At 37.9% G+C, this 24,254-nt stretch overlaps 2 protein-coding genes and 1 pseudogene across 10 annotated transcripts in view; 2 read left to right on the top strand and 1 right to left on the bottom strand.

Moving 5' to 3' along the window:
- Window positions 1–1,164: 1,164 nt before the first annotated feature.
- Window positions 1,165–4,612, bottom strand: sh2d7 (SH2 domain containing 7). 2 transcript variants are annotated; one of them, XM_026211905.1, is made up of 6 exons: window positions 4,092–4,612; window positions 3,822–3,953; window positions 3,171–3,354; window positions 2,573–2,764; window positions 1,860–2,474; window positions 1,165–1,774 (listed from the first exon to the last, which is right to left on the bottom strand). In XM_026211905.1, the coding sequence occupies exons 1-6, from the start codon at window positions 4,313–4,315 to the stop codon at window positions 1,733–1,735; spliced, it is 1,389 nt and encodes a 462-aa protein (XP_026067690.1). In that variant the 5' UTR covers window positions 4,316–4,612; the 3' UTR covers window positions 1,165–1,732. The 2 variants fall into 2 exon arrangements, with proteins under 2 accessions (XP_026067690.1, XP_026067691.1); XM_026211906.1 differs by having other exon boundaries at window positions 1,172–1,774; window positions 3,822–3,911; window positions 4,092–4,609.
- Window positions 4,613–5,270: 658 nt separating this feature from the next.
- On the top strand, window positions 5,271–10,458 carry LOC113049503 (death-associated protein kinase 3-like; annotated as a pseudogene).
- Window positions 10,459–10,659: 201 nt separating this feature from the next.
- LOC113049501 (probable E3 ubiquitin-protein ligase HERC1) overlaps window positions 10,660–24,254 on the top strand; it is a 47,139-nt gene continuing 33,544 nt past the window's right edge. For 4 of the 8 annotated variants that reach the window (XM_026211902.1, XM_026211901.1, XM_026211900.1 and 1 more), the window contains exons 1-14: window positions 14,150–14,376; window positions 16,349–17,292; window positions 17,373–17,468; window positions 19,007–19,201; window positions 19,302–19,613; window positions 19,724–19,820; window positions 20,963–21,106; window positions 21,338–21,465; window positions 21,612–21,756; window positions 22,456–22,627; window positions 22,816–22,950; window positions 23,387–23,552; window positions 23,645–23,770; window positions 23,852–24,064. In XM_026211902.1, coding sequence (XP_026067687.1) covers window positions 16,378–17,292; window positions 17,373–17,468; window positions 19,007–19,201; window positions 19,302–19,613; window positions 19,724–19,820; window positions 20,963–21,106; window positions 21,338–21,465; window positions 21,612–21,756; window positions 22,456–22,627; window positions 22,816–22,950; window positions 23,387–23,552; window positions 23,645–23,770; window positions 23,852–24,064 — 2,844 coding nt within the window. In that variant the 5' untranslated portion in view covers window positions 14,150–14,376; window positions 16,349–16,377. Of the gene's footprint in view, window positions 10,778–14,149; window positions 14,377–15,521; window positions 15,729–16,322; window positions 17,293–17,372; window positions 17,469–19,006; window positions 19,202–19,301; window positions 19,614–19,723; window positions 19,821–20,962; window positions 21,107–21,337; window positions 21,466–21,611; window positions 21,757–22,455; window positions 22,628–22,815; window positions 22,951–23,386; window positions 23,553–23,644; window positions 23,771–23,851; window positions 24,065–24,254 lie in introns of those variants that run through there. The other 4 variants (XM_026211899.1, XM_026211897.1, XM_026211896.1 and 1 more) reach the window with 4 other exon arrangements.

The following is a 24,254-nucleotide window of genomic DNA, read 5'->3' as shown; positions in this document are numbered from 1 at the left end:
TATTTGATTTCTCCATATGCCGTTTTTGTTTTTTAAGCAATCTAGAAATATTTAACTGTGGTGGAAATTATGAATTTAGTTTGTAAATGTCCCCTCCTGCTGGAGGAGACGGAGACTTCATCACCTCCTCAGGATGTCTGCTCTGGAACTACAAAGGGACTGATAAGTAAATCTCCTATTGCGTCAGTGTATTTAACGTGTTTGCATTTAATCTACGTTGAAATGTAAAGTAGTACAGCAGATTAGAACATCTGGCCTGCGAGGAGACAAACATAGTTTGTTTCAATGGTTAAGGACCTGAGGTTGGTTTGTGTATATGTGTGTGTGTGTGTGTGTGTGTGTGTGTGTGTGTGTTAGAGAGGGAGAGAGAGAGAGCAGATTTAAGTCACTTGTTATTTTCTGAAGTGATTCTCTATCTACAGGATTCTGCTTTTTTTACTAGAAGAACTGATTAATGTGAACCTAATGTTTTATTTAATGATTACATGTTGCCATTTTCAGTTATATTTTATGCTGAGATAACTATAGTATTTATAGTCTCTAGTTCAGGTGAAATAAGGACAATATGATTTAATCTGTTTTTTAAATTAAGGGTCAGTTTCATATAGTGGCCCCTAACTTTGGTTCCTTTACACAAATGGACCTTGTCTCATCTGTTGATAAATGGCTGTTTGCCTTTAACAGTCACGAGGAAGGATTGTTTTGTTCATTTTGAATGAACTGTCTACATTTTCTTCTAAAGAGATAAAGAGTGACTGGTTGCCAAAAAAGTAATAAAGTAAGCAGGCTTGAATGGAGATGGAAAGCTCTCACTTCTTCACTTTGAGAACATGATCTTCAAGACACTTGATTTCATAATTTGACTACTGTACAATTTATTGTATAAGCATGTATAATTATCAGGAATCATAAGCTTTTCATAAATCTCTGAAAGACTGTTTGTAGCTGCTAGCCGAATTTTCAAGATTGATGGGTAAAAAAAGCAAGCACACATTATTATATAGCATAAGGATGTTAAGAAACCTTCATTAGTTGTCCAGTCCATCATGAGGTTGTAGGTGGATCAATATTTAGAGTCCAAACCATTTAGAAATGCCTCAGTGGCTCAGAGATGTGATTATATGACTATCCATTAAATCAGCTATTATCCGAATGGCAATGGATCACATAGTACTATGGTGGGAAAAATGACAGAAGGTCTACATTCTAAACTTTTTTTCTACAGTTTATTGGATATACATATATAATAGGGCAGCACATAACTTTAAAGGAGATACAAAGCACAATGCATTTAATCTACTCAATACTAACACTTATTGTATGTTATCCCCATGCTTTATTCAGTTATACTGTGCAGTGTTTTGGTTTCAGATGTGTAGAGAAAGACTATTGTATCAAACAAACAGTGTGGATTGCTGGATTAGGGTTACAGAAAACGGTGATAGGCTTTGAGCACTATACTAATTACAAAATATTAAATACCAAAGTCTAGTCTACATTGAAATACTGGGAAATTCAGTCATAACAATAGATATAATCAGAGCAGGTGTTTTATCATAACCATTTCATTGTACCATTGTATTTGCTTAAAAATTGTCAGCATTTTGTAAGTGTAGAAACCATACTGTACTGAGGTTATATGTATACTGTACACACCAAAATAAAAAGGCTGACTTTAAATGAAATATTAAATGAAGTATTTTTCTCAGCTTTTGCATTCACCAGATGATTATTACTTCTTATTCTCCAGTCGAAGTTTCCACCACTTATGATTCTGTAAATGGAAACGGTTCTTTAATTTTCATAGAAAATCATCAGTACAGAAATGATGTATATTTGTTAATTATATCAGGTCTCACCTTCTTCCCCGAGATGCTTGGTGTGTGTGGTTGCATCTCATCCAAGCTTGCATACGTGTTGCTGTCTGTCACTCGGATGTCCTCATAGGTGTTGCTCTCAGCTATGTGTTCATAGGTGTTACTGTCCCGTTGTTCAGTTATGTCTTGATAGGGGTTTTCTGCTGAAAGGATGTTGTCGATGAGCTTTATAGGGTTGTCATATTCTTGCCCGGGCTGGTCCTTCTGGCTAGCACACACCGCTGATGCAGTCTGGTAGAGTGGGTTGGGCTGCAGGGCTTCTTGGTCAGTATAGGGCTCTCGCCAAGCTCCACTATTGTGTTTTTTAAGATCAAGGACTGCATAAGAGCAGGAGGCTGTTTTGGGTGAAGCTAAAGGAGATTGTTGAGGGGTGGAGGGCATAATGTTACAAGAATTAGAGGTTTCGTCTTGGATAGGCAACTTAAATTGAGAGCCTTCTGTGTCAAAGGTTTCGCTTTTTGCTCTCTCATCACCACCAGATGTCCTTGATTCTGAAAAGCTGTGTTGTTCTTGTGATGGATTTGTACCAGAAAAACCAGCACTTAAGGAATTCCGGAGTGATGAATTCTTCTTTGGCAATGGTGGAACCTTCGTTCCCTAATGATTTATACAACACATGAATGAATTTCAACACTAGATATGTAAAAAGGTTTTACATCAGAATTAGCCATGGTTACTAGAGCTGACTTGGTTACCTGGGACAGGCTGTTCCTGTCAATAGAAGTGGAGATCTCCAGCTTCCGGCCACTTTTAGAATACAGACATGGAGGCGTGTTTTGAGGGATATTGCTAGCTTGTTCCCATAAACTTCTTAGAGCCTTAACGCTAACACCGGCGCTGCCTCTTGGCTTATTTTGAAACACATCATAAAGCTCATTTTTGTCATCCTAGAAGAAAAATGGAAAAGCACATGCATTGTAAACCATTTCCTACAATGTTGATATTCTCTTTGTTTTCATGTATTCAAATGTGAACTTAAGTGGATTTTTGTATTAGTATGTTGTGCTTGCCAATATGCCCTACACTCAAACAGTTTCCAAATCTCATGCCATAAACGATTTATTCACAGTTAACCATGTTTTTTTTTTTTTCTTTTCTTTTTTTCTTGGATTACGAAGATAAAGTGTTTGAAATTTGGCTGGTCATGTCATCAAATAAAGGGTACTTATATTAAACAGATTGTGATTGAACATGATTTTAAAAGTACTATTCATTTCTTTATATATAAGACTGTTTTAATGAAGAATAATTACTGAGTGCACCTTTAAAAAGAATGCAAAGTATGATTGATACCTCTTCCACAGAGTCCATATCTGTGTTATATGAAGTCAGGTACTCTCCAAAAGGCTGGATCGGTGTGGTTTTAAAGTGATTGATCAGTTCTGTCAGACTGTTATGAGTGGTGGAATCACCAGAAACGCCGAACAGGCCAGTCTTGGTTTGATTTATGACAAAATGGCGACAACGATCCTGTCCTCTGTGAGCATAAAGCATTAGAGAAATGAAACAATCGAAAACACTGTAGCTTCACACTGTTTTTTTTTAAAGGTTTGAACCATTAACAAGTTTATTTTCCCTCTACATTGAAGGGGTTTAAACATAATATACTGTAGGATCTGCTTAAAATGACTATATTTGACAACACTTTACAATAAGGTCTAATCTGTCAATATTAGTTAACATGAACTATAATTTCTACGGAATTGATTTATTTTACTTAGTGTTCATTTCAACATAATACATTTCGAAAAGTTTTAATATTTAAAAATATCATATTAACATTCTTTATTGAGATGTGAACTAACATGAGCAAACAATGAACAATTGTATTTTAATACAATTCATTCTTATATAGATCGCTGTTAGGTTATGTTAGCCAATGCATTTAATTATGATAACAAATGAGCTATTATGATAGTGTTACAGAAAAATGGTTATTCTTACTTGTATGAAAGAATATATCCAATGGCTTTTTCGCTGAGTCTGATAAGGAAACAACCAACATTCTTGTCTCTGAGCTGATCTTCTGCTTCACTGCAAACAGCAACAGTTACCACAGTGCACCAGAGCAGCTGCCTCAATTCACAATCATAAACATTTGCATCTCATTACCATTACCTCAAAACAGACAGTAGGCATATTTAATGTGTTCAGATGCTTTTACAGCTCATGATGAAACATTTCCTAAACCTCTTATCTCTCATTAGTTCTTACTGTCTGGAGATGAAGCCCTGGAACCAGGGTGGAAAACTTCCATCACACAAGATGAGCACAGCCTGAGTCTCCACAAACCACTTGAGGATATGCTCCTTCTGTAGTCCTCTGTCCATGCTGAAGTCTTCCCCCATTCCCTCTATTCTTTCCATCTGCTTCTCATTCAATTTCTCAGATCTCTTCTTCTGGTACAAGGCTGCCTCTATTTGCTCCATTGTGAGCATCTCCCTCCCTGCACAAATGCACTGTACGCATCCAGTTTAGCCAACTTTCCACCTTCAAACGTTCATAACATCACTTACATACTGCAACAGGAAGAATGGCACACTTCATTTGCTTAGTTTCCTCCTACGTAAATGTGTGATCCTGCAAATGTAAAAAGGTTCTATTGTTTGAGTTTATCTGCCTGTAGTCAGTAACGACGTACGGGTTCAGTGTGATTTTGTTTCACTATCTTTGGAAGGTTCTTCCGCTTGAATTGCAGTATTGTATAAAGATTAAAGATTAAAAACCTGGTTTGGATTTGGAAAACAGTTTGGTTTAGGAACTATAACCACTGCACACTTTTATAAAGTATCAGAATGTAACAAATGAATGTTCCCAGCTGAGTGGGGGGAAACATTTCTCGAGTTTTATTATTAATACAAATATTAGATTTTTATGCTACCAGTGTCAAATAGTTCTCATTTTTGCCATGTTTCGATACATTTTGATGATTTTGATTATCAGCCTCAAAGCATAAAAGACAATGTGATGCGAGCCTGGATTTTGCATTTTAATATTAGGCCTCACGATTTGCATGTTAGCTAGATATATGTACCTACATTTTATGTAACATTTAATTAAAGTGTTTTAGATTAAATGATGGGAAAAAGGAATTAGTCCTAACTTTATGCTGAAGCAATTTATGCTGTTCTACTAGGAGTATGTTTTCAATTTATGAATTAAATAAATAAAAAAATATTTAAGCTTTTTGATGGGGCAAAGAGTGAAAAATATTTATGTAGTTTAACGAAGTAAATTTCTCATTAAAATAAATTGTGGCAATGTCAGCAGTAAACAGAAGAGTGAGACAACAGACGACATCATTCTGTGATACACAGCAACAACCGTCCAACCTAGATATAATTCAGAAAAATCCCTTACGTTGTGTTATTTTTTAGTCAAGGGGCTCAGGCATGAGTTCAACAGGTGGCGTGTCCACTTTCAGAAACACGACACACTGCTGCTGGGGCTGGGACTCGTGCGGTCTGTAAAGAAAAAAAAGTCAAAGTCGCGTGAGCGCATGATAGGATTCAGAAACATAACATTGTTGGTGATGACAGGTAGGTACATTCCTTGTTATTTTACTTCCTTTTAATAAAAACATTACACATGCAAATGTCACACGAACTCTTTAGATTAGTCCTTATATGTTACCGCTGTGGGTATGCGTTTGCTGTATTTATTGCAGTTACGTTTCATTTCTTTAATTTTCTACAATTTCGATAATTAAAAACAAACGAAGGGACCGAGTGGAAGGGAACATGTTTTTGACCGCAGTTCTTTTTGGAGATCTGCTATTTATCCGGTGTTGTGACGATCACAGCTACCTCCAGGATGAACAGTAGTTAAAATGGTCGTGTTTGTCAGGTAAAAAATATGCTGCTTTCTCGATGGAAGCATCGACTGCACATTAAAAGTGTTACAAGATGAGAAGCATATCTTGTCAGTTAGAAAATATCTGTCAAAATTGACTTTTTTCATTGTGCATTTTTCATTTTTCTATATTCTAGACACCAGTTTTCCTTGGATAAATTTAGGCTAAAATATAGGTGAGGCCTCAGCCTTTCTTGCACACTTAAGTAAGATCTAAATTTGTCCCACCATCATGAATGAAATATTTAGGTCACAACAAACCGTATAATACTGTATGATTAACATTATTGTACTGTATGTGCATTGAATTGAGATTTTTAAGTTTATTTAGAGATTGAATAAAACAATTAGGCCTGTAAATTTTTCTGTGTATACTGTTTGTTATGAGTCCAGTAAATCTAACAATCTTTTTCTCTTCTTAAATAAGATCACAATGGCAGTGTTCAAGCAGCCGCAGGTTGAGAATTGCTATGAGATTGGAGAGGAACTTGGCAGGTAAAAAAATAGCCTTTTACTTGGTGGTTTATCATATACTTGCTGATTGCTGCAATACATATGATACACATTACACAACTGCATTCATATAGTTGCTATATAGAGGGGTACGGGGTCATTCACCTGAGTAGTTGAACTAGGTATTGCAGTCCAAATTCAAAATATTGGAGAAGTTTTTTTTTCACCCTGCCCAAATAAACTGCACTTGACTACGATTGAAATAAAATAAGTTCTGTTTTCTGCCAACTGGCAACCCGGGGTACCGAAATACAATTGGGTAAACTGGCATTGGGCGGGTTTCCCAAACCAAAATAGAGACTGACATTCTGGCCCGGAATTCCGAACGCAAATTTTCAAAGGGGAAAAACTGACTGTAGCATTGTTTTTCAGAGAGAAAAAAAATTAATTAACTTAAGCATGTTTCTTAAATATCTGCAAACATATTATGTTTTTTTTTTTGCTTTAGAAGATTCAAATACTTACAGCACTAAGTTACGGTGTGTTGCTTGTGTAAGTGTGTGTTCTATAACTGTTCATGTGTTTTTCAGTGGGCAGTTTGCAATTGTAAAGCTGTGTTGTGAAAAGAGTTCAGGCCGGGATTTTGCAGCCAAGTTCATAAAGAAGCGTCAGAGTATTGCTAGCCGGCAAAGTGTGCTCCGAGAAGAGATTGAGCGAGAGGTCAACATCCTACAGCAGATACACCATCCTAATATCGTGACGTTACATGATGTGTTTGAGAACAAGACAGACATGGGGTTGATTTTAGAGCTGTGAGTAGAGCTTCTTCTGATGCTCATATAAATGATTTCGTTATTACATAATTTCGGGCTTGGATCATCATTGTTACTGAGAGGAAATTATGTATATTTGTAGGGTGTCTGGAGGAGAGCTTTTTGGCAGCGAAAGAGTCTCTAAGTGAGGAGGAAGCCACACAGTTTATTAAACAGATTCTAGAGGGCGTGCACTATTTGCACACAAGGAATATTTCTCATTTTGACCTGAAGGTACAGTACACCCACTGGGCTCATAACACTGCCCCAGAACACTACAGTACAACACATTTGGGCTGACAGATGTGGATTTTTGCAGAATGCTCTGTCAGAAGAACAGTGTGTCTTTGTGTGTGTATGAGTGTGGGTTTGCTCCTGTGTGTGTAATTTATTTTCCGGTTTGCAGCCTGAAAACATCATGCTTCTGGATAAGAACGCACCTCTGCCCCGAATCAAACTCATAGATTTTGGCTTGGCCCACAAGATTGCTGAAGATGTTGAGTTTAAAAACATCTTTGGAACACCAGAGTTTGTTGGTATGATACATCTTCTGTTTTAAACCCTAAAGCCTACAGCCTTTAACATGCACACTAAGATCGCGTTTCTTAACAGGCCCTTGAGTCCCACATTTGTTGTGTAATGCTTAAGACACTGTGAACAATGCAAGACCTCATGAGTGCAACAGTCAAACATGTTCATCTAGCATGTTTACATAGAAAAATAACACAAAAGCAGTGCAGAACAGAAAAATGTGTTCTGTGTGAATGACAGTTCATTAACATTTGCTGAATATTTACTCAATTTCAGGCCATCCAAGATGAAGATGAGTTTGTTGCTTCTTTGGAACAGATTTGGAGAAATTTAGAATTTACTTCATTTTTTCATTTGCTCACCAATGAATCGTCTGCAGTGAATGGGTTCAAATAAGAACATCACAATAACCCACAAGTAATCAATGCGATTCCAGTCCATCAGTTAACGTCTTGTGAAGTGAGGAAAATTATGTGTTGCAATATTATGATTATAGGACTTGTTTAAAGTTACACATTAATGATGATTTGTTACTTACAAAGCACGCAGCTTTTGCTTTTTGTTGATTGATTGACTGGAGTCATGTTGGTTACTTGTGGAGTATTGTGATGTTTTTAACAGCAGTTTGAGTGCTTATTCTGATGGCACCCATTGATTTAAAGCTACATAAAAAAAATCTCTCTGGTCGGAGGGTGAGTATGTTTTCCACAAATTAAAATTTTTAGGGTGAACTATTCTTTAATTATTTATTCCACTACCAAAATTTTTTATTATTTTTTGCTAAAATAATATATTTTTTTAACTTCATATTGTTTTTATGGTTTCAGCTCCAGAGATTGTGAATTATGAGCTACTGGGACTGGAAGCAGATATGTGGTAAGGATTATTTTTTGAATGTAAATTAAATGTAAATATCTTAATCATTTGAGCTTTTTTTAAATGGTTAAATATTAAATTTAATGCTTTACTTTTATAGGAGTGTTGGTGTTATAATATATATCCTTTAAGTACACAAAATCATAATTTTTTCAAGTCTATAAATACATATGAGAGTATAGTAAAGTTCTAATACGTCTTATATTCTGCTAATATGCTTTCTAAATGTAGGCTGAGTGGGGCATCTCCTTTCCTAGGAGAAACGAAGCAAGACACTCTGGGAAACATCTCAGCCATGAACTATGAGTTTGATGAAGAATTCTTTGGCCACACCAGTGAACTTGCCAAGAATTTTATACGACAACTGCTAGAAAAGGACACCAAGTAAGTGCAGATGGTTGAGATCATCTAAGGCCGTTTGTGTTTGAGTGTGAGCTTTGTGTTTGGGGCAAAACAGAATATGGTGCTTGTTGCAAGTAATATGGCATAAATTACCATCTTAATCATGTGTTTCAGAAAGAGACTCAGATGCCTTGAACCACCCCTGGATTAAGGTATGTTATGAGCTTGTGATTGTGTGCCTGAAAGCCATTTATAGACTTTCTCTCACTCTGTCCTTAAACATCATTCTCAGTCTTAACCCCATTGTCTGTTGGCAGTCTAACGAGCATAAAGAGGAACGCAGCAAAGCACCAGAGAGGAAGAGAGAGCGTAGGCAGCTGAAGACAAAGCGTCTCAAAGAGTACACCATCAAGTCCCACTCCAGTATGCCTCCTAACAACACCTACATCAACTTTGAACACTTCGCCACAGGTGGAGGAGGACGTGTCGGCCATGGAGGGCTCTTTCTGCCAGCTGGCGTCGGCCCAAAACTCCCTCCAGGAAGACATTGATGCACTAGTGTCTGTCTACAATGAGAAGGAGATGTGGTACAAAGAAGAAAGCGAAAGCATCAGACATGAGTTGTCCCAGCTCCGTTACGAGTTTCGTAAAGTCGAGGCCCAGAGTGTTCACGAAGACATGAGGAGTGTGGATGCCAGCGTTAGCCGAGTGAGCGAGCGATATAAGGAGAGGCAGACTCATTATGAGGCCTTGCAAAAGGAGCTGTGTGCTGAGCTGCAGTGGCTACAGGAAGTGGTGGGTTCTTTCCAGGTCACCTTCCCAAACTGTAGCTTTAGCAGCGTGTTTAATATAGATGTCAATGAAGCACTGAAAGAGTTACTGAATAGATCCTGTGAAGGAGACCCGCTGACGGGAAACAATCTGGACCAGCAGAGATGACACATTAATAACCCCCCTCCCACTGATTACACAGAAATATATAAACACAGGCCAGATAAATGTGCTGAAGACACTACGCTGAGGAATATAGACCTGAATAAAAGCAGGTATGGTCAGTCAGAGAGAACTGTATACATGAAAATATATATATATATATATATTTTTTTTTTTTTTTTTTTGGAGTGATTACTTGTTTTTATTTTAAAATGTGCACTGGACATTATTTTTTATTATTATTGCAAGGAGCTATAGGACTATCCTGGGCCAAAGTGATGAAGCTTCCATAAACATTTGTTTAATTTGTTGTGACCCTTGACACAAAGACCCAACGCTGTAGTTAAACCAAATTTTGCAATAGCAGTACATTGAGGTAAATAAATTAGGAAAATTTAAATTGTCAAGCAACCTCCATTTGCCAGATTGACCCTATATATGTATGTGTTTGTACTCTAAGATTACTTCTGTTAGGTAAAGAAAAAAAATTAATGGTGCTTTAAAGTTTCTTTTTTCTTCTGTTTAGTCCTTTAATCTTTGATCTATCAATATAAAACCTATATAATCATTCTGATTTGTAAAATCACAAAACAAGATATGTTTTGATTTATTTTCATGTTTTAGGTGTATTTAAAGTTATGATGCTTCCTTTATTGATGTTACATGAACAGTTGTAATTTGTTCTGGCAGTGTTTACACAGACCATGTTGTCCACCTTTGGTTATTTGTGTACCAGATCAGATTAAGTTGAAATGGCAAGTGAACCAAGTTTATTTGATTAAACCCTGTTTATTTATTAAATATCCCACAGTTTCAGAATATTTTTTTTTCCATTGCCGTGGTGCATCAGAGAAATGTGTGTTTATTTGGAATGTGTGTTCGAGTTTATGTCATGCATGCCATAAGTTGCTATGCTTAGTAGGATGATGCCCCTTCCAGCATGTACTCATGGACCTATCAAAGTGTAGACTCTTTTAAACAATTGACTTCACTATTGGAACTGCTGGAAAGGGATGATGATTCTCAGTGAACTGTTGGAGAAGCTGTGAACTCATAAAGGAGGTTAATCCATAACTATGTGCTAGATACTGCATATTACTGGTGAGTAATACATTTAAGCTTTATCATCATGCTATATTTTTTTTTTTATAATTTTATATGCATTGTTATTTAGTGTATTGATGTTACAATGCATTCATTCTTTCATGCTTAAGAGAGATTGCTTTTTCAAAGCAAACTTTTAAGGTCTAAGTTCTGTACTCTCATAAATTTGAATGCATGCATGTTGTTGGCTACACATAGTGTTTCCTTATGATCTGTCTTTTGACAGAAAGTGTTTTTGCAGCATTTTATGTTGGTTTTCCCCAGTGTATCTGTCATTGTCACATATTGTCATAGAAAAAGGACACAAAACCAGGTTGTACAAGTTCATCTGTAAAGCCCAAACCACCAGGATAAGGATCCCCTAGCGACACTGTCATGCCGATTTGACTTGTTTTTCTCTCCTGAGCAACACAGAGCTTTTCATTCATGTGCTGCAGCTGTTAACCCTCTTACTGATGATTTGTGTGTGGTTTCAGCAGAAAAGGCAGAACCCTAGGAGGCAAGTTTGTAATTTTTCCGCTCCAAGGAAATGCATTACAAGTAAAACAGAAAAAAGTACAGTGTCTCCAAAAGTCTTCACAAGGCATTCTACTGTGACAAGGCTTGTTTTCCGCTTCAATATAGCATACCAGAAATCAGTCCAGAAGAAAACTTGTTTTTGCAATATTCTTTTAGTCCTACAGGGGGCAGCGTTCACCTCTTATTTGCTCTTGGACCCACAGGCATGTAGTCCATAAGTACACTGTTGTTGGGTAACTGACTCACTGGTGTTTGGTTACTGTCCATTATAAAGGTTGGACAGGTCAGGGATGATCCAATACTTTACTGCAATTTAGGAAACCGTTTTCAGGTCTTGAGCAGCCTGTGCACAAGTGCTAATCATGGACTCTTCTGTCAATTTTAGCCTCACAGTAATTCATTTTTATCGATTAAGCTTAATCATTTTATTTTAATGGCTTTCTCTGGCCTCACAACCACATTATCCCATCTTTTGTTAGACTCGTCATGCATGAATGTGTGCTGCTGTGTGTGCTGAGATAGTTCTGGAGAATGTTTATCTGTATGTGTGCAGGACAGATTAAGTTGGCCTTCTTTAAACCATTATTTTTGTTTTATTTACTCTGTAGTTGACAAGTTTTCCCACTAAAAATGTAATTGCTTATTAAAATATATTTTTAAGATTAAATTCAGTATAGGATTATATTGAAGTGTTAAATAGATGAAAAGGAAATTGTTTTTTAGAATGTTTATTAAGCATTTAACAGTGCACAAAGAATGTCACGATATAGGCCTTCTAGAGGCTAAATCATAATCATCTGTCATAAAAGATTACAGTCCAAAATCTGACTTGAAATAAGTTTTCCTTTCAAGTTGTATGAGCTTAAATGTGTGTTGGCAGTGTATGTACAAAACCTCCCAAAAAAATTTTTTAATTCATTAAATAATTTCCCCTTTCTCAAATCAAGCGGGTATATATATATATATTAGTGCTGTCAAAATTAGCGCGTTAACGCATTCGATTAATTTGAAATATTTAACGCGTTAAAAAAAAATAACGCAATTAACGCGGTTGCAGTTTTTTTATTTCCAGTTGTGGCCTATGTGTGTTCAACGTGCAAAGAAATATGGATAAGACCAAGGAAGGACTTTTAGACGGAAAGTTTCAGTATAAAACTCTGCCGGATTACTCTTCAGTCTGCCACAAGAAACATTACTCTTCATTTAGTCTGCCACAAGAAACAGCAACATTAAAATCATGAACTCAAATGTCATTGTTTAAATAAAAATAAAAAAAAAAACAATGACTGTAACAGTGTGTAAATCAGACCTCTCTGTAACGCTAACGTTAATAAGCTTAAACAAAAATAACGAAATAATTGTGTAGCGGAGTATTTTTTGAACACATTGCCGCGAACTGTCAATCACTCCTGTGCGCGTGCATCACTGTCCTCCTCGCAGCTGCAGCAACTTGCGCTCTCTCTCTTCATCAAGCTTTAAAACAAAAAGGGGACAAAAAGATCATATTGTCTTTGTGCATAGGCTATAGATTAATTCGATAAATTAATATCTAAATTTGTGCCTTGCCGTCTACGGTATTTGTTTAGAACTTAGAAAAAACATGCTGCAGCCAATGAACAGCCAGCGGGGGCTGCAGGACGACTCAACCTCCGCAGACAGTTTTTAATGTTTATCAGACAATAAATACTCAAGATTTTGCTTTAGTATAACTCACAACGAGTTTCACACACCTTCTCCGGCCACGTTGAGTTGTTGACACTTAACAGTGGGAAAAGCGACACATGCGCTATTCACTTGTATAACTTAAGGGTGAATGGATAATGTAGTTTCTGCTCTGGGTGGGATGAATTAGGAAGCTTGCATTGTGAAGGGCGCTCTGAAAATCGGCGGTGCAGGTAAAAGATTAAAACCTCTATTAAAACAGATGTCCAAATGAGCGTACCGGTACGCTACAAGCACGTTCTGGGCGCAAGAGAGGTGGCGGTATGCTCAAGAGCTATATTTGGAAGTGGCGGTACTGAGTACCAGTGCATACCGGCCCACTTAAAGCACTGGCAATGACTATACTTTGGAATTTTTTTGCAGTCCACTTAGAATTCAACATGGAAATCATTTTTGTTTTTTATTGGCATTGATTGTTTTGAAATTCAAATGGTACTTACATGCCTGTGTTTTTATTTCTGTAATAAATATGGCTTTCAAGCCAACAGTTAATTTGGAGGATATTGATGGTTTATTGCAGGTATGTTGTTTACATGAGAAAATCTGTGTTACAAGTTAAACAAAAATTCCAATAAACAATCATATTTTGAATTTAAATAGTTTCTTTGTCTTGAGTTTACATCAATTATTTACATTTTACATTTAAATATCCAAAAAGTTTCAGTCTTTTAATTGCGATTAATCGCGATTAATCGCGATTAATTTTAAAAAATTGTGCGATTAATTAGTTAATTTTTTTTAATCGATTGACAGCACTAATATATATATATATATATATATATATATATATATATATATATATATATATATATATACAAATTACAAAACATGAACTGAAAAAATATATTAAAAAACATGAATCAAAATACTAATAAATACAATAATGGTATATAAATAATATACAATTGTAGGCCTATTTAATAATAAAAACATTATAACAGTGGGAATATTGGCTGTGTTTCTGTGTGTGAGGGAAAAAGAGAATACTGTTGAATCTACATCAGATCATTTCAAATAACGGACTAGTCATATTACAGAATATCCTGTAAATGTATGGCTGCATGCATAGTCGCTCAGGGCTGTGAGCGCTGTTGTTTTGTGCAGTGGGTGGTGAATGATAGGGAGGGACTGAACAATGAGCCTGCTGCTTATTTAAAAAGAAGCTGAGTAGTGAGGGATTGAGCAGCACTGCTCTCCTCACACCCAACTCTCAATTATTCAGCCTTACCAGATCCTCAACCCAGCGATTACGAGCCTTTTCTGTCATGCACTGTCACATGCTGGTGCCGAGGGACCATTAATCACCATGAAAGCCACTTTCGTTCATGCATTGAATAGGCCTTTGGCAGTTTATGGTAAGCTCCAGCCTCACCTTTTCAGTTCTTTATTACCACAGCAGTCGACAGGTTCCAGCCATTTCAAACGGGAACTGTCTTGCATTTCAGTGATAGTAACAGCCTTTCTGTCAAATGCATGCCTCCAACATTGGGCAGATGTATGTTTGGGTGCATGATTTTAATGTGAAATAACAGCAGCTTAGCTGACTCATGTAAAGTAAGTGGCGGAGGGGAGTTGATCATAGCCTGGCAACCATAGACAAGCTGCTTCACAGCTGGGCTAATGCGACAAGCTACCCGTGCTATATAGTCATACACTCCCAAGACGGTTAAGTATTTTACTTGAGGCTCTCTTAATGTGATAATTCAGTCTAGGCACACAGCATATGGCGTAAATTTAGTGAATAATTTCAGTTTAGTGCATTAGTTTAGCTTGCTGGTGTATACTGTTCTGTTAGCTAATGCTAACAAGCTAACGTAAGTTCCGCTTCCCTTGCAGACGTGAACGCCGTAAGACATTTCTTTTAAATATCTTTAACACACATGCTGCAGGTCTCGTATAACGATTTGGGCAGTCAGATGTTTCTTGGGAACCTGTTTATGCGAGCAGTGAGATGCCATGGGTTAGCCAGCTGAATGATTAAGCAGACCGCAAGATTCTCATAATAACCAACACCGTGAATCATTGCAACGCAAACAGATGGTGGAAAAATCACCTTAATTTTCAGACAATTTAAGTGCTTGTTAGCAAGATATGACAATGTCTAGAGCAGAGCAATGGATTAAATAGCTTAATTTGCTGCTGTAACTGTATTAGCTGACAACCTGGAACTTTATAAGTTGGATTGTGTAATATAATATCATGCTATAAGAATTTGATAGTCTATTGTTATTCATTCTGATAAGCTGATGTGTAGTTCATATTGTAATATACAGCCAGTTTCCTTTACATTAATCAAAATGCTGTCTATGACCATATGTTGTCTCTCTCATATAAGTGATATTTTAGCCACTGGAAACATGTTCTTAAGTATTATAGTATTTATTACATGTTATCATAGGCTTATGAAATGATTTGAACAAGATTAAGGTGTTCAAAGCTGAAATGGTGCATTCAGGTGTAAACCATGCATTACATTAGATTAAATACTGTATGTCTATTTCTTTTGGTCAGGTTTATGATCCGATTCAACAAACAATAGTTTAAGAATCATACCTGCAAAAGTCTAATCCTGGCATGCTTATGAAAGTTGACTAGACTAGATAAATAAGTTAATAATCAATGGGATGACTCAAGACCTACATTTATGCATGTTGTCATTTTGCTGAACGGATTCCAGGCATTGATAAGTGGATTGGCAAGATGTCAAGTGAGTGTCATCATAGCAGTTACATCAGAATGCTTAGTTGCTTAGTGAAAAAAGGTTCTCTGCTAATGTGTGTGAGACAGTTAATTTTTAAATTGATTCCCTTTGGGATGCATGACCTATCAGAGCCATATAGGTTATCGACTGATAATAGAGATTTTATTTATAAAATTTATCTGTATCAATCCATATTTTTTGTACCCTGCTATTCAAAAGTTTTTTTTTAGAGGATGTCTCTTATGCTGCATTTATTTGATCAAAAAACAATAAAAAGTCATATTGTGAATAAAGTATTAGTACAGTTCTCTTTTGTTATTTTTTTTCATCAATCCAATGCATCCTCGCTGAATAAAAATGTTGATTCCTTAAAAAGAACATACTGACCCCAAACCTTTGAACAGTAGTTTTATAATTACCTGTCAGAAATATCATAAAATAATATAGATCCATATAAAAAGAACCATTTATTTGTGTGTGCCCATTCTCCCCTTTTTTAGATTACCTTTGTCTCTACATGTAGTATAGAATGTTTCTATTGACCATTTATAAACATAACTGACCCATCTTTATTAAATATTAATATTGCTGCATCCCTAGATTCACTGTACCTCTTCATCTCTCAGATGTGACGGTGAGGTTGTAGGGTGGCACCATGGCTGCGATGATACCACCAGTAAAACTAAAATGGTTGGAGCACCTCAACAGCTCCTGGATCGCTGAGGACAGCGAGTCAATCTCCACCCGTGAAGGCGTCGCTCTTCTCTATGGCAAACTGCTGGCCAATAAGGAGGTGGTTCTTCTCCCACAGCAGGTACTATGTCTGAAGGGTCCTCAGCTGCCAGACTTTGAGCGAGAGTGTCTGTCCAGTGATGAACAGGAGCATTATCTTGATGCGCTGCTGGCTAGTCAGCTTGCTCTGGCCAAGACGGTGTGCTCTGATTCACCCTTTGCCACTGCCCTTCGCAAGCGTCTGCTAGTGCTGCAGCGGGTTTTTTATGCACTTTCCAACAAATACCATGACAAGGGCAAGGTCAAACAGCAGCAGCACTCAACTGAAAACACTCTGGGTTCTGCAGACTTGCAAGCAGTTAGCGAGCGGCCGCGCTCTAGTACAGACGCCCTCATTGAGATGGGCGTGCGAACGGGTCTTAGTTTGCTTTTTGCTTTGCTCAGGCAGAGCTGGACACTTCCTCCGGCCGGTCCAGGGGTCAACCTCTGTAACGATGTCATCACCACAGCCATCGAAGTGGTGGGCTCCCTTCCGCCACTCTCCTTGGCCAATGAAAGCAAGATTCCACCGATGGGTTTGGACTGCCTGGCCCAGGTCACCACGTTCCTGAAAGGAGTCACCATGCGCAACTCGGGGGCCGATGTGGTGGGGAGGAGGCTGGCGTGTGAGCTGCTGCTGGGATTGGCAGCGCAACGAGGGTCCCTGCGCTACCTGCTGGAGTGGGTTGAGATGGCCCTTGCTGCATCGGCCGGTGTCAGCAGCCTGGAGCAGAGCCAGGAGGGGCTGATGGGATACGACTGCTTCATGAACATTTTGATGCAAATGAGGCGTTCACTGGTGCATGCTCACTACAACACTCATATTTTGTTTTACATAGCACTGGATGTTGTCAAATGACTGAATGTCTGGTGTTGTAGGGTTCGTCTGCTGATCGTAGCCAGTGGAGAGAGCCGACACGCACACCTGATGGTCTCTGTTCCCTGTATGAGGCTGCACTTTGCCTGTTTGAGGAGGTAAAATGCAAATATAAATATATTCATGAAAATTTGTTGTATGGATAAGAGAGGGCCATGTCATTTTGCACATGAATCGCCTAATGAAAAACTGTGTGGTGATTTGATACTGTATGTAACCAGACATTTGTTAAAAGAAATAATCGTTAAAAAAATATTTATTACAAATTGAGATCTGTGGCTCAGTGGTAGAGCATTGTGTTAACATTGCAAAAGGTTGTGGGTTCGATTCCCAGGTAATACATGTTAGGTAAAAAATTTTAGCATGAATGTATTGTATGTTGCTTTTGATAAAAGTGTCTGCTAAATGCATTAATTTAATTTAAATGTGGCTTTTGAGTCTCTTATAGTGTGAGAATATGAGAATATGGAGCTCAGACTTTTATTCAGAGGCCCAAACTGAGCAATAAATATGCAGTTTTGTGCTGTTGGTCAGGTTTATCTGAAATATATGATGCAGAGCGATGATTGAGAGTTGCACAAATAAACATTCTGCATAAGCCTTATGTTTGATAGATTTTAAGATGATTTTCTATTTGGTGTGGATTATCTTTAACTGTTCATATTTCAAATAGTATTAACAATATACATTTATTCATTATCTCATAAAAATGAAATGGTTGTAATATTTGGAAATGTAATTTGTCAGCATAAAAGAGTCTTTGTTATTTTCAGTTTATTCTCTTATTTTTTAACGGTAGGCAGCTTCTGCCAATTCTCAATGTATTACCATTACAATACATATAACGCTGGATCAAAATAAATGTAAATCAGTTTAGCCACATTTTCATGTAGTTGGGGGTTTGTGGGATAATGTTGACATGCTGTGCAGCTAACTTTTCCCTTTCTTAAATGGTATAGCTTTCAGATTTTTATTATGATACCCCCCCAATGCTAACTGAACTCTTTTTTTTAAGACTGGACTAAATGTCACCTTAAGCAGGACAATTATTTTTATAAAAATTATTTTATAAAAATTATGATGCTTAACTAACCAATATTGGGGTAAAACCAAAGTAAGCACATACAGTTTAATAAATACAATTTTCAAACCAGTCACTGCTCTTGGCAGGACCACTTTATATGTAAATGGCAATTTGCAACCAAACATCATTTTGATTATAGACCTGCTTTTCAGTCAAACTCATTCTTATTTATTTTTTCAGTAATGCATGAATGTGTATCAGTACAGACTTGAAACAGTTAAGAGATTTGCTTGCAGTGTATAATTTCCTTGTACTTGTTCTTGTTTTTCATTAATGCTGCGAGCGTCCTCCGATGCTTGTTATCCAGTAAATCCAGTTTTAACTGCCAAAATTAGAAGAGAAGAGAAGCTGCTTTAAGATGCATGCTATAACACGCTGCACAACAAATCAGTCCTGTTGTATCTAAAATAGAAAATTAGGAATATGTATCATACCATTTTTTTGCATTAGAATCGTTGTTTTATTTATTTTATTTTTTTAAATCATCCTGTGGGCTAGAATTAGGCCATGTGTTTGACACTTTGACTTGATTTTAAATTGATATCCTGATAGGTCTGTCGCATGGCTTCAGACTACTCAAGAACTTGTGCGAGTCCAGACAGTATCCAGGCGGGTGAGGCAGCCATGGTTTCTGAGACCTGTGAGGTCTATGTGTGGGGCAGCAACAGCAGCCACCAGCTTGTGGAGGGCACTCAAGAGAAAATCCTCCAGCCCAAACTTGCTCCCAGCTTCAGTGATGCACAAACGGTAGAAAGCAATTTCATATTAATTATTCATACAGTGTCAGTGTTAGTATCCTCCTTTATGCTCACAGTGAATGCTTGCTGACCACATCTCGTGTCTTCAGATTGAAGCTGGCCAGTACTGCACATTTGTCATCTCCTCTGATGGTTCAGTCCGAGCGTGTGGGAAGGGCAGCTATGGGCGCCTGGGACTGGGTGACTCAAACAACCAGTCCACTCTTAAGAAGCTGACCTTTGAACCTCACCGTGCCATTAAGAAAGTTTCATCATCCAAAGGCTCAGATGGCCACACATTAGCTTTCACTAGCGAGGGAGAAGTGTTCAGCTGGGGTGATGGAGATTATGGCAAACTGGGTCATGGCAACAGCTCTACCCAGAAATACCCTAAACTAATACAGGGCCCTCTTCAAGGAAAGGTACTACATTCATGCAGTAGTTATGCATCACTTAATCTTTTTGTGCTCTTAAAATGTACCTGTGTTTTTAAATGTTTAATGTCTTCTGCTGCTTGTGTGTTTGCTTGTAGGTGGTGGTTTGTGTTTCAGCAGGGTATAGACACAGCGCTGCAGTCAGTGAGGATGGAGAGCTTTACACATGGGGAGAGGGTGACTTTGGTAGATTAGGTATATAATTGTCTATATATTATATTTATTGCACACATTCATAAAAAATAAAAAACATTAATGGCTGCTAAAAATGAAGCTTTGCCATCACAGGAATAAAAAATATATTTTAATATAATAAACAGTTATTTTAAATTGTAATAAAATATTAAAAAATTATTCCCTTTAATGCATTTTTTTCTAAAATAAATGCAGATTTTTTTTTTTTTCAATGTCTAAATACATCTTTAGCAATCACAACATTTATTACATGACACAAATCGATTGACCTCAAGCTGGCAGCCAATAAGCTTGCTTGAAATAGTCTGGTTCATTGTTCACTGTAAGCTGGTTCTGCAGTGTGCTGTCAGATTTCCTCTAAAAACCCTCCACCTCCCCCAGCTCCACCTGTCTAGATCTGCTAAGGGATCTTGTATGCCTATTTATGCAGCAGCACATCTTATATGCTCACAGCAGTATGTCAACAGACTGAGTGTAGAAGACCTAAAGTGCCAGGACCAAATACATTAACAGTAGCTATGTTTCCATCCACCTATTTGTAATGCGCATTTTGGATTATCGCATAAAAAAAACGCTGAATGGAAATGACTTGACTTGACTAACCAGCGGAATGATCTTTTTCACAGGATCTATATGTTATTTTGGTCATTCTGAAATGCCTGAACAAAGGCTGTCATCAAAGTATTTCTGTATAATTACTGCCTTCCATGCCTGCGTTCCCAAACAGCAGGCATGCACCTCTAAAAGCAATGAGCGCATTTATTGTATCATGTCTGCTCTCTGAAGTGCAAGTAATTTATTACAAAGGAAAATCATTATGCTCAGTGGCTTCTTAGAGATATTTTGTGCCAGTTTGTCAAGAAGTGACAGTTGTCTTCTCTTTGAGTCTTTGGATGGAAACAGTGCTTTATTCGCAGATGTTTTATGCAATATTACAGTTTTGCGCCCAAGTTAAATTTGCATCTTTGGATGGAAAAATAGCTATCGTCATATCCATCAACATGCTAAAACTTTGTTTTTGTGAGTTGTTGTGATAAAAATACATATATTTGTAAACTAATGCACGTAACATTGTATCTTGCTTCTTTTAGTGTTGACATTTGTATTTGTGTATCATTGATTTTATTTGTCTACACTTGTAGGTCATGGCGACAGTAACAGTCGGAACATCCCTACGCTAGTGAAAGACATCAGTAATGTAGGTGAGGTGTCCTGTGGAAGCTCCCACACCATTGCGCTGTCTAAAGATGGGCGTACGGTCTGGTCCTTTGGAGGTGGAGACAATGGTGAGTTGAGTTAACCTTCGTCACTTGTTCTTCTGAAGAGACATTTGAAAGGGTCCTACTGTATTTATAGTGCGTGCCTGACACCACACACTTTGCCATCAGCTGCATCAAGATGTGCTTGAGTCTCTACTTTGTACGCATCTAGTAATTATTGTTTGTGAAGTTGCTGTTTATATGTGTTGATAAAGATTAGTGGAAGGCTATTACACCTTCACTGTTGTTTATCTGCAGGGAAACTGGGTCATGGTGATACCAATCGTGTGTATAAACCCAAAGTGGTGGAGGCGCTCCAGGGAATGTTCATACGCAAAGTTTGTGCTGGCAGCCAGTCATCTCTTGCCCTCACCTCTACTGGTCAGGTATGAGACATAAGCCACTGTTTAATACGTTTTGATGATAGATTACAAAAATAAAGGGCAGTTATGAGTTCAGGTTGATTCTTATGTCTCAGTGTAGTGTGTATATTCATTATAAACACACTGTTATCTATGTATTTGTTGTGCAGGTTTATGCTTGGGGCTGTGGTGCTTGTCTTGGCTGTGGTTCATCTGAGGCCACTGCGCTTAGGCCAAAACTGATTGAGGAACTTGCCACAACCAGAGTGGTAGACATCTCCATAGGAGACAGCCACTGCCTTGCTTTATCACATGGTAAGGGATCACTGCACACCACTGAATTGAGTGATTGTTATTATTTAACAGCATACCAATTGTTCATCTGGCAAAATAGCTTTCAGAAATAACCTTCAATAAACAAACTTTTCATAAAACTGTTTTAAAAGTTGTGAAAATGACATGATCTATGCACAGTGCATGCCATTGTAAAGACTAAGTCTCTCCCTCACAGCTTCATTGTCATTTGTGTTATATTCAATATGGCACCTAACCTGATTAAGGTCTATGCAGTGCGGTTAGTTTTGTGATTCTCACTTTAATATTTTAACTTTCCGTGTATTGCATAAAGCATTATAGAATTATATTGTAAACTCTGTTACCAATGGCTGGTGATTAGGTGCTTTTTTTGTGAGTTGTTTTTTTATGGGGCTGTAGTTTTTGATAGAGGAGAGAGAGCGAGAGAAGGCCGTCAGATTAGTAGCAGAAGGGTATGTGCTGAGTCAGACTCAGATAAGGTGAAGCAAGGGGCCCTCACACATGAGGTCACAGACAATTTGACGCTGTGTACTTAAACTGAACGTGTTGTTCACATGCATTGTAAAATGGTCATGCTAGTCTCACACATCTGCTTTTCAAAATGTATAAAACTGAAATATGACTTGTAAAATGATATGCAGTAATGATGAATAGTTGCTCTTTCATTTCTTTTTTTCCGTGTGGATGTTTTTGTTACAGACAATGAGGTGTATGCCTGGGGCAATAACTCCATGGGCCAGTGCGGTCAAGGGAATTCCACTGGGCCAATCACCAAACCCAAGAAGGTGATTGGTTTAGATGGAGTGGCCATTCAGCAGATCTCTGCCGGCACCTCCCACAGCCTGGCATGGACTGCCCTCCCAAGAGACAGGTTAGCAAGTCTGTCGAACCCTTTTATGATCTTTACTTTGCAAATAAATGCACAATATATTTAATAGGCATTTGTTGCATTAAGTTTGTTGATTCCTATGGCAAGAAGTTTTTTTTTATTTTGTCTTGTTCTGCTTTTTCTATGATATTTCCATATCTAAGTAAGGAATCTTGTGTGCATGTATACAGGCAGGTGGTGGCCTGGCATAGGCCATACTGTGTGGACCTAGAAGAAAGCACGTTCTCTCACCTGCGCTCATTTCTGGAACGATACTGTGACGGTATCAACAACGAAATCCCACCTCTGCCTTTCCCATCTTCCAAGTATGTGTTCTGCCACCACCATTGACTTTAGTCAGGAGGGCACCATATTTAATGAAAATGAGGCTGTGTGAAATAGAAGTATAGTGCATTGAATGGTTTGATTTTTTGGCTATCTTTAAAAAAACAAAACAAAGGTTGACAAAACTCTATAAACATCTGTGCCATTGTAATTGCAGTAAATATCTCCTTTATAGCCTCGTTTTCATCTGTGTAAAAATGTAAAATGTTGTCTAACCTGACTAAGGTCTATAGACGAGTGAAGCCTGCCTTGTTTTTTAGTCCATTAAATATCACTGGAGAATTAAAGCTGCTACTAATGTTGTTTATTTGAGATCAAGTTTCAATTGATTTTCTAACCCATCCTAAGGGGTTATTAAATATTGAGTGTGTGTTTTCTTGCACCACAGAGGGAGTAAACTTGTTTTTGGGCCAACAGGGAGCATCATAACTTCTTGAAACTATGTCTGCGGCTCTTGTCCAATCACCTGGCTCTAGCGCTGGCAGGTGGTGTGGCCACCAGTATCTTGGGACGGCAAGCGCGGCCACTTCGCAATCTGCTTTTCAGACTGATGGATGCGTCAGTGCCGGATGAAATCCAGGAGGTCTGTGTTTGCTTGTGTTTTTCCACATATTTGTTGCTGTGATGGTTTACTGTGGCCTGTATTTTTCTCTGATCAATGTTTGTATTTTGTAGGCTGTCATCGAGACTCTGTCCGTGGGAGCGACGATGCTGCTGCCTCCTCTGAGAGAGAGAATGGAGCTATTGCACTCGCTCCTTCCTCAAGGACCAGACCGCTGGGAGAACCTCTCTAAAGGACAGGTATGAATTTGTGCCTGCTTGAAAAGAATAGACAATTTAAGTTAATCTGTCAGTCATATGTGCATTTTTTTTTTGTCACAGAGGATGCAGCTGGACATAATCCTCACTAGTCTGCAGGATCACACCCATGTGGCATCTCTGCTGGGGTACAGCTGTCCTCCAGATGCCTCCGAGCCTCCCGCTCTACCATCCGACTCTACGCATGTGCCTGGCACTCATTCTGATACACATCCTGACACACACTTGGCAGAGATCCTTATGAAAACACTACTCAGGAACCTGGGCTTTTATACGGTCAGTTCTGCTGATAAAGATCTTGAGGCCATGTTTGCGCTGACAGCCAAATTTGTTTTATCTTTATCTTGATTTACACGCTTATGTTAAATTATCCTGTTGCCAGCAAAAAGTGCTTGCTTCACTTCGAGACTGTCATCACTAAAAGTAGTTATAATGTGCAGTCTAGTAAGTGACTTGATGTGTTGAT

This window comes from Carassius auratus, chromosome 30 (genome assembly GCF_003368295.1).
Source record: "Carassius auratus strain Wakin chromosome 30, ASM336829v1, whole genome shotgun sequence".
Classification (NCBI taxonomy): Eukaryota; Metazoa; Chordata; class Actinopteri; order Cypriniformes; family Cyprinidae; genus Carassius; species Carassius auratus.
Note: the sequence above shows the minus strand (reverse complement) of the source record. Positions and strands in the feature narration are given on the sequence as shown.

What these genes read in the sequence shown, in the direction of transcription:
- sh2d7 (XM_026211905.1), bottom strand. Translation starts at nt 4,315, where the DNA reads ATGCTCACAATGGAGCAAATAGAGGCAGCCTTGTACCAGAAGAAGAGA. An exon ending in CAGGGCTTCATCTCCAGACA is followed by an intron (nt 3,954 to 4,091) that starts GTAAGAACTAAT and finishes TTGTGAATTGAG; the next exon opens with GCAGCTGCTCTGGTGCACTG. An exon ending in ATATGGACTCTGTGGAAGAG is followed by an intron (nt 2,765 to 3,170) that starts GTATCAATCATA and finishes TTTTTCTTCTAG; the next exon opens with GATGACAAAAATGAGCTTTA.